The sequence below is a fragment of the Ceratotherium simum genome, chromosome 8 (assembly GCF_057802395.1).
Source record: "Ceratotherium simum simum isolate JZ-2026a chromosome 8, ASM5780239v1, whole genome shotgun sequence".
NCBI lineage: Eukaryota > Metazoa > Chordata > Mammalia > Perissodactyla > Rhinocerotidae > Ceratotherium > Ceratotherium simum.
The window spans coordinates 62175612-62191047 of NC_141907.1; the positions used below are offsets into that span (position 1 = coordinate 62175612).

Consider the following 15436-nt stretch of genomic DNA (forward strand, 5'->3'; position numbering starts at 1 on the left):
ATTTTATAGCCCGCCTCTTTTGAAAGATATGCAAATTAACTGCAATTGATTTGCATTTTATTTGCTTGTTGTAATGGTTGTTTGCAACTCCACATCCAACCAGACTGACAAACACATGGATGCAAGAGCAGGAGATGGAGGCTGGTGCTAAACTGTTTGAGTGGGGCCTTATGTCAAAGCTGGTCTCTTCACTAGTGAATATTTTTGAACTATAAGGACTCTGCCTCCGTATGAATCCTTGTAACTGTGAAGGCCTGGATAATGAATGCTCAGATAATAAGAATCCCCATGCATGGAATGCATTTCTTGCAGTTAATCTTATTCTTAGCTTTTATGTTATTGCTTTTTTCCTTTTTGCTCAGATTCCCTCAACTGTTTCCTTTGTTCTTTTGTATTTACAAGGAGTTGCCTCAAATCTTTTGTAAGATGAGGCAGGGTATATATAAACAAACATATAAATGGAAATAAATACTGACTACTCAACTTTTTACAACCCAAACTTGTTTTTTCTTTGGAATCAACCATCCTGGGGGAGATGGGGTCTGTGAACTTTTCTTCAGGCAGTGAGGAAAGTTGAGTGACTGAGGTGAAATCAGTGACGCTTGACTTTTATCCTACCTCTGCCATCAGTACCTTCCGCTCAGTGAGCAGTAAATCAAGAACTGTGGGCATGTCTTGGTTTTCCAGGGCTGCAGCTCATTTGGATGGTCCATAGAGCGTCACTGGGTAACTTCCTGCCCCAGGACCTCTCTCTGAAATAAAAGCTTCCCTCCAAAGGGGACACTGTCTCCTCTTTCACTTATAAATCAAGTTAACTCCTGTTCTTTGACTAAGAAAATAACCTCTCTCCTTCTTCCAGCGAATTTCTTCCCTTTGGTCTCTTGCAGTCGCTAACACATATATTCTTGTGGTGAAAACAGTCAGAAAAGTATTAAACTTATTAAATAAAACCAGAAAACCCCACAATTCATGAAACACACCTTTATGAAGCCCTTGCTCTGTGTAAAGAAACTTCTATGTGTTAGTTCATGTAATCCTCACACTAACTCTGTGTGGTGAGTCTTCTTGTCCCATATTTAGGCTAAAGAAACGGATGCTCAGAGATGATGCATCTTTTGCCCAAGATCGCCCAGTAATGGAAGTGAGATTGACACCCACTTTGGTCTGACTCTAGAACGCCCATCTTTAAACACCACACTGCTTCCACCTCTCTTTTTAGGCTTTCCATCCAGGTGACGAACTTTGCAAAATAAATAATATACCTCCTATTTAGAAAATATCAGGGGCCGGCCCCATGGTGTAGCAGTTAAGTGTGCGTGCTCCGCTGCTGGCGGCCCGGGTTCGGATCCCGGGCGCGCACTGAGGCACCGCTTGTCAGGCCATGCTGTAACGGCATCCCATATAAAGCGGAGGAAGATAGGCACAGATGTTAGCCCAGGGCCAGTCTTCCTCAGCAAAAAGAGGAGGATTGGCATGGATGTTAGCTCAGGGCTGATCTTCCTCACAAAAGAAAAAAGAAAGAAAGAAAATAACAAAAGAAAGTGATTATATAATTTTAATAGCAACAGTTGTATATGTATTTCAATTTAAAATAAAATTATGGAATTTTCCCTGTTGGTCATTTTAAGTGTGAGAAACACACATTTCCATTTCTAAGGCACTGTCTCATCATAATGCACAGCAACAATATTACCCATATTTTATGGATGAGAGACTCATATGGGGCCCTACAGACAAAAAGGGCCAGAGTCGGGATTAGAGCACAGGACCTGACTCCTAACCCAGTGGTCTTTCTTCTACTACAATACATACCATTTTATGATCCAAAAAAGGAATTTTCAACAGTATAAACCTCATGATTTGGGGTTGGATGAGAAGCGGGTGGGGAGAACGGAGGCCTCACGGCTGTACCCTCATGTCACTCGGTGCAACTCATGGGAATGTTTCTCTGTTTTGTTTCAAGCCCAGCAGTTAGTCCTGCATTCCAAAAAATGCTTATTAATTTCATAGGACCTGAGAGCCAGATAGAGTTCCTGGGAGGAACTTTTATTTATTTTGTTTTATTTCATTGTCCCCATTTTACATACAGCTTAAAATCAAGAATACCCACCAGGTTGTGAGTAATGATAATCCCCAGTTAATAAAAAACAACACTCAAAAGCTTTGTTTGAGAGATTCTTAATATATTTCTTTATCTACTTATCTTTCTATCTTTCTGTCTTTTGCTTATTGCTTTAAATACAATTTTTGCACTTATAGAGAACGTATTTGTCATCAAATCACCAACTGCACAAAACAAACAACAAATTGCACGTCATGTTGCATTGACTGTGAATTATTGAATTACCCCTTCCTCCCATGCTCCTACCTCGTCATCATCTAGGAATGAAAGTAGTCAGGAAAGGAAAAAAAATCATTCAAGAATTTAGACATTAGAATGCAGGTGAAATTCAATTGTGGTAGACTTCTGCAGGATGAGTTCAATTTTAATTAAAACTCCAAATTGAATTGCACACAAATGGAAGTCATTACATATTGTATGTGGCAAGGCCATCTCCCTGCCCTGGGAGCAGTGCGTGCCAACTCTTTTTCTCATGTGTAAGCTGTGAGTTCTGCTGACCTGTGAGCTCATATAATAGCTTCAGAGTTCTTAGGATCTCTGAAAGAGAAGGGTCAGAACACAGAAGTACTGGGTGTCAGGTTTCTTGGGCACTGGAAGGATTAGGCAGACAAGTAAAGAAGTGTGAGTTTGGGGACAAAGATATGGGGGTTTCTCAGAGGCACCAGGCTGGATAGCGTGGGCTCTGAAGTCAGAGTCTTGAATTTCAGTCCCAGGTCTGTTGTTTTACTGACTCTGCAACCCTGAGCAAATTGTTTGACTCTTCTGGGCCTTAGTGTTCGCATTTGTATGAAAAGGAGATGATAATGTCTTACAGAGTCTTTGTGACTTTTTTTTTTTTTGGTGAGGAAAATTCCCCTTGAGCTAACATCTGTTGCCAATCTTCCTCTTTTTGCTTGAGGAAGATTCACCCTGAGCTGACATCTGTGCCCATCTTCCTCTATTTTGTATGTGGGCTGACAAGTGGTATAGGTCCACTGCATGGCTGACAAGTGGTATAGGTCCATGCCTGGGATCCAAATCCCTGAACTCAGGCTGCTGAAGTTGAGTGCACTGAACTTAACCACTAGGCCATAGGGCCAGCCCTCTTTGTGACTTTTAAGAAGATGTGATGAAGTTGTTGGAACTGAAAAGGCATTCAACAGCTGGTAGCAATGACAATGAGGATATGTTCACTCTTAGAATAAATATTGAGCGCCTCTGTGTGCCCCACACTGTTCCGGGCACTGAAGATACAGCAGTGAACAAGACAGACACAAATCCCTGCCCTCTTGGGGCTGACAATCTAGTGGGGAGACAGATGACAAACAAAATACATAAGTAAAAAACACAGCGAGTTAGATCATGATTTAAGTGCTAAAGAAAAAAATAAAGACAAGAAGGAAGATAAGTAGTATTAGAGGAGGTGGAAATTTTAGTGGGAGATCAAGAAAGGCCCCCTCCAGAAGCTAAATTTGTGTAAAGACCTGGAGGAGGTGAGGGAGAAAGGTAAATGGTTATCAGAGGGAAAAGTATTCCAGGTTGAGGGAACAGCTGGTACAAGGACGGAGGCGGGAGTGGGCCTGGCATACTCCACATGCCACCAGGAGGCCAGGGGGCTGGTGTTGAGTGAGCAAGGGGGAGAACAGGAGGAGGTGGAGGTGAGGGGGCCAAATCCAGCAGGGTCCTTGGTGCAGAGGGAGGACTTTGGTTTCTACTCTGAGTGTGATGAGGAAGGTCATGTGGAAAGGTGTGACCTGATCTAATTGAGGTTGTAACAGGGTCACTAGGTTGCTGCCAACGACATGCTTATTGATCATGGTAATGCTGCTACGATGATATAAGATGGAGAACAGGGCTGGGGAGGCAGAGGGTCAAGGCGTTTGAGTTTGGAGGGCACAAAACCTGGAGAAGCAGAGCATAGGACCAATCTCCAAATGGCAGTTTCACGCTTCCTCATAGATTGGGCCAGAGGAATTAGGAGAGAGGGCAGGAGACGGGCCTGGCTTCCTGCCCCTCCACACACCATTTCCAGCCGCTGACACGGGCACACACAACTCCCCCTTTGGGCCTATATCTATATTTTGAATGTGTTTTTATAATGGAGTGGGTCGCCCAGTACTGTATTTATTTCTTTATAGTCAGCTTCCCCAGATTTTCTCAACAAATGTTTATCAATCACCTATTTATATGCAGGCACTCTGTTAGGTGCTGAATTTACAGCAACATAAAATGCTATGAATGATTCAAAAACCAACCTCTCACATGGTCATCAAAGCAAAATCAATTTAATCCTATACATGTGGATACATTTAGGATTTGAGACGGGAAGAAGGATGCCAATTTTCCAGGTGTGTACTCACCAGTTCGCTGGCTTAGGGATTTCCCACCCAGTCGTACATGGTGTATTATCTGAAGTCATTTAACCTTTTGACAATCACATTCTTGGAATAAGTAAATTCCATGCAGGTGAAATTCTACAAACAATGCCAGTGACCCCTTTAGCCGCTCAAGTATTGGTCTTAAGGTTTAAAATAATAAGCTTCGTTTTTCACTGAGTCTTGTTGACAGACAGTATCAGCAGGGCTTGGGGTTAGAAGAAGTATAATCCTCTTTGATGAATAGTTCAAGGAAATTATTGTTAAATCTTCTGTAAATATTTTTTTTAAACGTCATAATAATGATTTTAGATAAACTGTGTGAATAATTGACATAAACTTAAGATGCATGCATTTAGTGAGCCTCAGGACATTGAAATCAATTATGTTGTCACCAGTGCACCAGCAAAAGCAGCTCAGTATCTCAATTTATCATTTGTGATAACAAATGGAGACAACCAAATGGATTAAGGTAATTCACAGCCTTGTTTTAGCGAATAGCTTCAATTTTCTTGGCAACCAGGTTTATTACGTGAGTGGCCAACAAACAGGATAGCCACTGACACTGATGCTACCAAACAGAAAGACGGTGAAAGGACCAGCAGCAGCAAGGGAGGAGGAGGGGAACATGAGGGTCCTAAGTAATCCACAAACTGATAGAGCAGCCCTTAATTCAGTTAGCTGAAATGCGTTAGACGAGGGGTCTATACCTCGTGCCCAACTCGCTCAATTCAAGGCCTCACTTGGGGCTACTGGGACTCTACCTTCTGAAGTAGAGCCCCTGGGGGAGTCCTAGGACCAAGCAAACCTCCCAGGGCTCCTTTGATTCCCTAGAAATTGCCTGACCTCCCAGGGAGAGTTATTTATATGGATGAATTTAAGGACCCTAAGAACAGAAGGAATCCAGCCTTGATTTTATCCTGGTGGGCTCTCTGACCTGCCTCAGTGAATGTGCATGTTTTTTAATACATAGGTATGAAATATTTTTAAAATATACTAGAATGTAAATTTCAGAGAGAATACAGTTTGTTTCCTTCATTGACATTTCCCCAGGCCCAGAACAGTGCCTGACACGCGGTAGATGCTCAAAAGATGTCTGTGGGTGAGTAAAAGAATGAGTGTGTTCACCCAGTTTCTGACCTCAAGGAGTTTAAAACCTAGAAGAGGGAATAGGGCATGATCAGCAATACCCACCACGACAAAGGTGGTGATGTGGCTTGTCTCAAGACAGGCAGAAATCAGTTAGAGGAGAAAGAGAGCGATTCTGTCTGGGTTGATAAAGAGAAGTTTCATGATGAAGGAGGGGTATTTGGAGGAAAAATGGAGGAAGAGGAAAAAAACTGAAAATACACGATAGGGGTTTATGGAAAAGATCAGTATTAGAGAAAAGATCTAAAAGTTATCTCTGGTAATAATTAAATCCCAAGACAGCATGAATCACTAAGAGAGAGTATGGAGAGATCTGAGAATCAAAATATACAGTAGGTGCCCAACTAATGTTTGATAAATAAATACCATTTCAAAAAATCGTCCCAGCCCCCACTTTTTTCAAATTTATAAACAATTATATTAATTGACTTTTTAAAAGTAAGCATTTTAAACCTAAAATTTCTGTGCAAAGTGAAAAGAGATGTGAAACTCTGTAAATACAGAGGGTTATAGAAATAGTTCATGAGACCAGTGAACAACAATGAAACTCTTTAATTTTTATTTATTTATTTTTTCCCCCAAAGCCCCAGTAGACAGTTGTATGTCATAGTTGCACATCCTTCTAGTTGCTGAAACTCTTTATATGACATTCTTCCTCATAATGTTTGCTTTCACATTAATCAGTCACAAGAAGGACATAATATAAACTATACAAATGAGCTTTCTTGACTTCCTTTTTTTACATAAGAAGTAGATCATTTCCTAGGTCTCATTTCATTCTCATTTTATTGAAAATATTGGTAAATAATACAAAGAGGATTCAATTCCACAAACTGCCGTTTGAGCAGGACCACATCTGTGGTGTTCATCTTCGTAGCTCCAGCTTTTAGCTCCACACCTGGCACACAGTAGATGCTCAGTAAATCTCTGTTGAATGAGTGAACCAATATTTTCTGAGGAGGTCCTATGTGCAAAGCTCTGGGGAGGCATCCTGGGGTAAGTAAAGACGGAGTAATGGTTCCAATCTTCAAAGAGTACACAGCCCACGCCGGGGATGGGGTGGGACTGTGGTCAGGGAACGGGCACAGACATAAATACTTCTGCCAAAAGCCAGGGTGTGATGACCACAAGCAGCATGTTGAAATAGTATAAAAATAATAAACTATTTAGAAGTCACTTCACAGTTTATGTATTATTTTATTCATTTGATTCTCTGAAAATAGGGAAAAGAGGGATTACTTCTTTTTTTTTTTTTTGTGAGGAAGATCAGCCCTGAGCTAACATCCATGCTAATCCTCCTCGTTTTGCTGAGGTAGACTGGCCCTGAGCTAACATCTATTGCCAGTCCTACTCCTTTTTCCCCCCTTCTCCCCAAAGCCCCAGTAAATAGTTGTACGTCATAGTTGCACATCCCTCTAGTTGCTGTATGTGGGACGCCGCCTCAGCGTGGCCGGACAAGTGGTGCGTCAGTGCACGCCCGGGATCCGAACCCGGGCCACCGGTAGCAGAGCGCGTGCACTTAACCGCTAAGCCAAGGGGCCGGCCCCAAGGGATTACTTCTTAAAGGACAGATTGCAGGGGCAAGGGGATGGGGTGGCTATTGATGAGAGACCTGGAAAGGCTTAAAGGAGACAGGATTTGAACTTGGCCTCAAGGGATGGGTAGTAATTAGAGCTAACCTTTATTGAATATGTACTCTGTGCCGGGCATTGTTTACACACTTGCTTAATCAGTAAATGATGAACTCACATAATGAACTCACTTAATTCTTACAACACTCTCTGTGGTAAGTACTATCACCTTACAGGAGAGGAAACTGAGGACAATAAAGTTAAATAACCTGCTCAAAGTCACACAGCTAGTAAATGACAGAGCCATACAGTCTGGTTCCAGAGCACCAGCTCTTAACCATAATGGTACATTGCAGTCTTTATAGGTGGCTCAAGGGTGCTGCAGATCCGGGGGAGCCATTCAGGTAGAAGGAAACCTGAGCAGCTTGTGTACAGGCCTTGAGGTTAGAGTGTGCCCAGTGTATTTGGGAAGATTGGCAGGGAAGGTTAGTAGGATGAAAAGGGTGGAAAGGAAAGAGGAAATAACCTTCAATAGAAGATGGCTAAATACACCATGTTACGTTCATACCAAGATGTTATAGTAGAATTTTTAGTGTGTGTGTGAGGAAGATCAGCCCTGAGCTAACACCCGTGCCAATCCTCCTCTTTTTGCTGAGGAAGACTGGCCCTGGGCTAACATCCATGCCCATCTTCCTCCACTTTATATGGGATGCCACCACAGCATGGCCTGACGAGCGGTGCCTCAGTGCATGCCGGGGATCCTAACCCTGACCACCAGCCGCTGAGTGCATGCACTTAACCGCTACACCACCGGGCCGGCCCCATATAGTAGAATATTTTATGAATGGAAATATCTTCATGATATGTGATTTATAAAAACAATAACTACTACTTTTGAAATTTTACCACAAGCCAGGAACTGTGTTTACCCATCTAGGTAGCTCATCTCAGTAATCCTCACTGTGGCTCTGTGAAGTGGGTGCTATGATTGTCCCGACTTCATAGATGAGGAGTTGGAAGCCTACAGAGAATAAGTGACTTCCTCTTACTTAGGGTATCTGACTCCTCAAACTCTTTTTTTTTTAAGTTTTTTATTAAGGTAACATTGGTTTATAACATTATATAAATTTCAACTGTACATCATTATATTTCGATTTCTGTGTAGATTACATTGTGTTCACCACCCAAAGTCTAGTTGCCATCCGTCACTGCATACACGTGCCCTTTTACCCCTTTGGCCCTCTCCCCTACCCGCTTCCCCTCTGGTAACCACCAATCTAATCTCCGTGTTTGTGTCTGTTTGTTGTTGCTGCTGTTTTTTTTTATCTTCCACATATGAGCAAAATCATATGGTATTTGGCTTTCTCTGTCTGATTTATTTCATTTAGCATAATACCCTCAAGGTCCATCCATGTCGCAAATGGCAAGATTTCATCTTTTTGTTATGGCCGAGTAGTATTCTATTGTATATATACCTATACCACAACTTCTTTATCCATTCAACTGTTGATGGGCACTTAGGTTGTTTCCAAGTCTTGGCTATTGTGAATAAGGCTGCAATGAACATAAGGGTGCAAATATATTTTCAAATTAGTGTTTTCATGTTCTTTGGATAAATACCCAAAAGTGGAACAGCTGGATCACATGGTAGTTCTTAATTTTTTGAGGACTCTCCGTACGGTTTTCCATAGTGGTTGTACCAGTTTATATCCCTACCAGCAGTGCATGAGGGTTCTCTTTTCTCCACATTGTCTTGTTATTTCTATCTCCACTTTGTTATTTCTTGTCTTTTTAATGAGAGCCATTCTGACAGGCATGAGGTGATATTGTAGTTTCGATTTGCATTTCCCTAATAATTAGTGATGTTGAACGTCTTTTCATGTGCCTGTGGCCATCTGTATATCCTCTTTGGAAAAATGTTTGTTCAGACTCCTCAAACTCACAACCATCTCACTTTAATGCCTCTCTGTTAATGCCAAAAGATGGTTCAGGAGGTACATATAGTGTGATATCAGTTTTGTAAAAAGAAAAAAATATACATATGCAATTCATAAACTAAACTGTAAACAGTGGTTACCTTTAGAGAGTGGCACCAGGGAGCAGGGGTAAGACTCACTTTCTGTATTATTTTCATCCTTTATAATAAATTAATGAATATGTAATGATTTAATAAATTAGTAAACATTACTAATAAACTAAATTATTGATTTTAGCATACATTATTTTAATAGTTAAAAATAAGATAACAGCTAGCAAGGGCGAAATTTAAAAATTCATTATAAGAATTTGGTCCATTTTGTATATGTTAAGACCTATTGAAGGTTTTTGAAAATGTGGGCAATTCTGGAGAGTAATTATCGAAAAAAGAGAAAATATGGGTCAGGTTTTGTTTACTTATTTTTTGTTTCTATTATATTTTTTCCCTTTTTATTCCCTTTCATCATTATTGACATCCTACAAGCACCCATTGGCATATGGCGCTGAATCAAGCATTATTTTGCTCTGTTAGTTTCCAAAGCACGTCCTCAACTTCTAACATCCTACATCAGTTACTTGTTGATTATGTTTAGTGTTTGCTTCCCCATTTCTGCCGTAAGCACCAGATAAGCACGGCTTTCTGTCTGTTTTGTCCACTGTTACAGCCTCAGCACCTGGAACAATTTCTGGCATAAGGCAAGTGTTGAATGACTTTGTTGAATGAATTATAGTTTTTTAATAGACAATTTTTTATAGCAGTTTTAGGTTCACAGCAAAATTGAGCGGAAAGTAGAGAGAGTTCCCATATACCCCAGTTCTCCCCTTCCTTGCATAGCCTCCCCCATTATCAACATCCCCCACCAGAGCCGTACGTTTGTTATAGCTGATGAACCTACACTGACACATCATTACCATCCCAAGTCCATGGTTTACATTAGGGTTCATTCTTGGTGGTGTACATTCTATGCTATCATGTTACATATCCTCCCTTAGAGCATCATACAGAGTAGTCTCACTGCCCTAAACGTCCTCTGTGCTCCCCCTATTCATCCCTCCCTCCCCCCAACCCTGGCAATCACTGATCTTTTCACTGTGTCCATAGTTTTGCCTTTTCCAGAATGTCATATAGTTGGAATTATACAGTACGTAGCCTTTTCAGATTGGCTTCTTTATCACTTAGTTAACATGCATTTAAGGATTCTCCATATCTTTTCATGGCTTAATCGTTCATTTCTTTTTAGTGCTGAGTAATATTCTACTGTCTGGGTGTACCACAGTTTCTTTATCCAATAAATTATAATTTTAGACCAAAAAATGAGGCAAGAAGAACTCAGCTTCTAAAGGAATATAACAGTTGCTTTGAGTGGCCTTGGGGAGTTGAAGATGTAAAGGGCGGTGAGGTGGTGAGCACCGTAGGATAGAGGCTTTTGGATGGAAACTGAGTTCCTGCGTCCCTTCAGCTAATGCTGCTGAGCGCCCTCTGTGGGCAGGCAGGGTGCTGGGTGCTAGAGGGTGTGGAAGACAGGAGGCTGTCTGGCCTTCTCGCAGGCCGCCTACTCTCAGGTTGGGCGCCAGTGGGGTGTGGTCGCAGGTGGTGTGTCGAGGTCTGCGGGTGTCCAGGCAGGGCGCAGGGCTGCTCACGCATGGTTTTCTCTTTTTCCGAGCAGATCGAAGAAGGGGGCAAAGCGGACTTGGTGAGCTCCAAACTGCGGGCCGGGGACGAGGTCGTGCACATCAACGAGGTCGCGCTGAGCAGCTCCAGACGGGAGGCCGTTTCCCTGGTGAAAGGATCCTACAAGACGCTCAGGCTGGTGGTGCGCAGGTAGGCTGGGCAGCGAGCGCCCCACTGTTCCTCCCACACCTGCCCCCGCCCACCCCGCCCTGCCGCACCTCCAGGGAGAGCGCTGGGTTGGGTAGCCTGTTCTTTAAACCTCGCCGTGTGATCCTTCTGCCTCCCCACCCCCCTGTGGCATGTGAGGAGGAAGTTGGGTGAAGACGTTTCACACTCTACTCCCCTTTTGAAACACTGGCTTTCCCAGCAGGTATTGGCTTGGCAGAGGTCCGCCTCACTGTACGTCTTAAATTTCTGGGCTTGATGAAAAGTGACCCTGATTCCAGATGTGGTCAGAGCTCTATGAAGCCTCTCGTTGTGGGACTGGAGACAGCAAGTGGCTTGGAGCTTTAGGTGGCCTTCCCTCCGCTAGCCTCACCTACACCACCACCATCATCAAAACAAATTTCTTCTGTTTGTTTTCTTTAGTGTTTCGGGTTGTGATCGGGGTGGTTCCTTTGTTGGAAAAGGTTTGGCTTGTAACTTTTAATGCCTTAAAGTAAGAAGTTCCCTACTCCCAGGAAACCAGCTCTTTTTTTTTTTTTTTTTTTTTTTAAAGATTTTATTTATTCATTTTTTCCCCCCAAAGCCCCAGTAGATAGTTGCATGTCATAGGTTCACATCCTTCTAGTTGCTGTACGTGGGACTCGGCCTCGCGTTGGAAGGAAACCAGCTCTTGGTGGAGGGAATTGCTCACGGAAAAGGGAAAGGAGTTCATTTTTTTTACTCATTCTTACAAACCAAGCACTGATCCAGGTGTTTTACCTATGTTAGCTCATTTACTCTGCGCAAGAACAGGGTGAGAGAGCTCACTAGCCCTATTTTATAGTAAGAGTTTTCCGAAGGTAGCAGAGCTGATAAATGGAAGAGCCAGAAAAGAGTCTAGATGCCCCTGGTTCCACTTGAGCATCAATACCTTGACCTACCAAGCCCTAGGCTTATTTTTGTTTTTTTGAATATTTCTTCGATAATCAGGTTTCAGCTGCCTCATATGGCAACTAAATCTTATAATGTTTGAGAATGTTCAAGTTGGCTGAAACTTTAGGAGTCACATCGTTTTCAAGATGGGACAAGTTAGCTGGTCTTCTCATCACTCACTCCATAGAGAGTCTATTATGGGACATCCACTCCTACATTCATTCATTCCTCAAACTTTACTGAGTGAGCCCTTGCTCAGGGCAACAGCAGCTCCTCCCAAGTGCAAAACACAGCTGTGGGTGTGGTCCCACCATGTCCCCAGGCTCTAATAACTCTCTGCAGTGTTCTGGGCTATCTGGTTCCTCTTTGGGGCCATCTAACCAGACGTTGCTTCTCTGGTGGCCAGTGATGGAGAGTGGCTCAAAGCATGGGTGCCAGAGTCAGATCAGACCTGGGTTTAAATTCCAGGGCTGTCATCTTCTAGCTGTGTGACCTTGGGCAAATTACTTAACCTCATTGAAGATGCAGTTTCCTCATCTTTAGATGGGATTAAAATATCTACTTTATGAGGTGATTGGAAAGATTAAATGAAATACTCTGCATGGTAACAACAGATGCTGCTATGATTTTTATTATTATTGGCCAACTCTAGGCATAGGCCCATTCCTGGTCAAGATTTCAGTAAAGCAAGCAGTCATCCGAAACATGGTGGTTGGTTTCTCAGATGGGTAGGAAGGCTCAGAACCATTAGACCTATTCCATGTGTCCGGAAGAGTGTTGAAGGTTTTGAACTCACTGTGGCATAGGAACCCAAAACCCAGCCTCAGAACACTGGCGTTTGTCTGTTGAGGACTGAAAGTGGAATCCACACTACCGATGTGTTTTGACAGGACCCTGGTGAGAGATTAACTCCTGGGGAGGGCAGCTCTGTTTCCTGCTGTTAAATAACAAAAATTCAACTGAGTAAATTTTTTTTTTTGGTGAGGATGATTAGCCCTGAGCTAACATCTGTTGCCAATCCTCCCCTTTTTACTTGAGGAAGATTGTTGCTGAGCTAACATCTGTGCCAATCTTCCTCTATTTCTTGTATGTGGGATGCCACCACGGCATGGCTTAGTGAGTGGTGTATAGCTCCGTGCCTGGGATGTGGAGTGTGCAAACTTAACCACTACGCCACTGGGCTGGCCCCTCAACTGAGTAAATTTTAAAGATCTAATTGACTTTATTGAACGACATGAATCGGGCAGTGTGCCATCTAGCAAGTGGAGAGGAGCTCCAAAGGGCTATAGAAAGGGAAAGGTTTTTTAAAGGCAAGACAAGGAAGTCATAAACGAGAAAGATTATTTCAGGCTTCAGTAACCTACCTGTGGAGGACAGAAGGGGTCTATGTGGCAGATTAACTCATCTTCCTTTGGGTGATGGAAAGGATTACCTCAATGGTACTGACCAGAAAATTCCACACTGACTGGTTAATACTACATTACTGGGGAAAGTTGTAACTGCAATTAGGCTAGGGATTAAGTCTTGATTTGCTTAGCACAAGTGACTCCATTTTGGGCCTGTTGTTTCATTTTAACACTGCTATGAAAAGAAGTCTTGCTGGCTTCTGGTTATGCCTGGTGGTTGATGGTAACATGAGATTAGAATTACTTCTTCTAGCATAACAGGAAACAGTTTGGGGTTGAAATCTGGCCTTGTCATTTGCAACTTGTGTGCCATTGGGCCTCTCTAAACCTTAATTTCCTCATTTATAAAATGGAAATAATAATTCCTGCCTCGAAAGGGCAGTATGAGGATTTAATGAATAAAGTATAAGTACATAGTAGATATGCAATACTCGATCATTATTATTCTGGATTGGGTTAGAGAGAAGCATGTGATAACATGGACGAGTATTGCCATATTACCAAATATACTGGCTGCCTGGTTGTCAAGAAGCTCTCCCCTCACCCCCTTATTTCCTTGGTGAATTTACCACCATTAAGGGGCTGGTCCCCAGACTTATAGGTACAGAACTAGTCATGACAGTGCCCAGGAGCTCATGGAATTTAAGAATGTTAATTTACATTATGCAAACTCACAGGGTATTGAAGGATATACACCAGAATGTCAATGTGTTAACTCATTTTGAAAAAGACAACTCTTAAGTGGAACAAGTATCCCAAGTGGACCAAGAATCAGTATACTTTATCTCCACAAGAAAACTAAATAGGAAGTCTGACCATAACTGGGTCAGGAGGTTACATGGTGATGTCAGACTCAGAGTGAAAAGAGTGTGTCTAAGGCACCAGTGTGTGCTGGCATCTGCTCTGACAGCCAGACGGTCCATCATTCCATTAAGGGAAATGTGTGTCGGCGGCCCAGACCTCACACTGCTGAGTCAGGGCACTTTCCCCTCTGGACACAGGGAATCATGCTGCCAAAGTGCTCCTCTCCAATCTCATTTCTTCTCTGAGCCTCCACCCCAAATCCCCTTTCTGAATGACACATTCTTTCTATAGATATGCTAATGTGATCGATAAGGTTACTGGAGAGTCCTTGCACTCTCTGCTTTTGCTGTGGGAAATATTTTGTCTCTAAAATGCCTGTTGAATATGTCTTATCTCATCTATTATGTGTTGATTTTTATAGTTGAACTCTCAGAATTTGAGGAAAAGAGGCTGTCTTTTCTTCTCACACTTACTTAGAGATGGGGATTATGAACATGCTGTGGTAGACATGGGTGGACATTCCTCCCCTACCTTTCAGAGAACTGGGTAAAAGCCCCTCTGCTCTGGATTAATGTGGCTTTGTATTTAGCAGAGCTGTCACTTTCTATTTCCTAGGAATGAACTATTATACCTTGGCACATGTCGTGCCCTAAGATTTCATTTCCTTCTATTTATTCATAAATAGACTTGTGATATTTCATTTATTAGCTTTCCTTCTTTTCCTAAGTGATCTCTATTCTTTTAAAAAAGATTGAGGTGGCTTCCTGGAAACATAATTGAGGGGTCTGTTTCCTGGAGAAAATATTTGCATAGTGAAAATTTTTGTATCAGCAGCTCCATCTGTACCTGCCTCTTTTTCTCTTAAAGTTAGTTTTAGGTGGGTGAGGGCAACACCTCTTGTCAGCTGGCTTCCACGTCCTTCATAAAAATGCCAAGAATGCAGAGCAGAGTAGTGGTGTTGATATAAGTTTGGAGGGTGTCTTACCCAGTGACCAAAAACAATGAAAATTAGAAACACCTTCTTAAAAGGCTACAGTGACAAGAGAAATGCCAAGTCTCAAGTGAGTTGTGGGTCAAAGACCTTGGAAGATCTGCTGACCCATAAAGAAGGCAGAGTTTAGTGCTCTGGGAGGAGGGAATGAAGGGGGCCGTGTGGATGCTGCAAGAGCAGAGAATGTGTGTGCTGCTGGGTCCACAAAGAGGGGAGGTCTGCTGCTAGTGGTGGATAAATGGAGAAGCAATGATAAATAAGAAGTGGGCCAAAGACCTCCCAAAAGGAAAACCAACATCTCCCAGCTGAAGGA

The 15436-nt window shown here is 42.5% G+C and overlaps 1 protein-coding gene across 6 annotated transcripts in view; it reads left to right on the forward strand.

Moving 5' to 3' along the window:
* SHROOM3 (shroom family member 3) overlaps positions 1-15436 on the forward strand; it is a 310752-nt gene that overhangs the window by 105036 nt on the left and 190280 nt on the right. For all 6 annotated transcript variants that reach the window (XM_087434456.1, XM_087434454.1, XM_087434455.1 and 3 more), the window contains exon 2: positions 10841-10995. In XM_087434456.1, coding sequence (XP_087290582.1) covers positions 10841-10995 — 155 coding nt within the window. The remainder of the gene's footprint in view (positions 1-10840; positions 10996-15436) is intronic.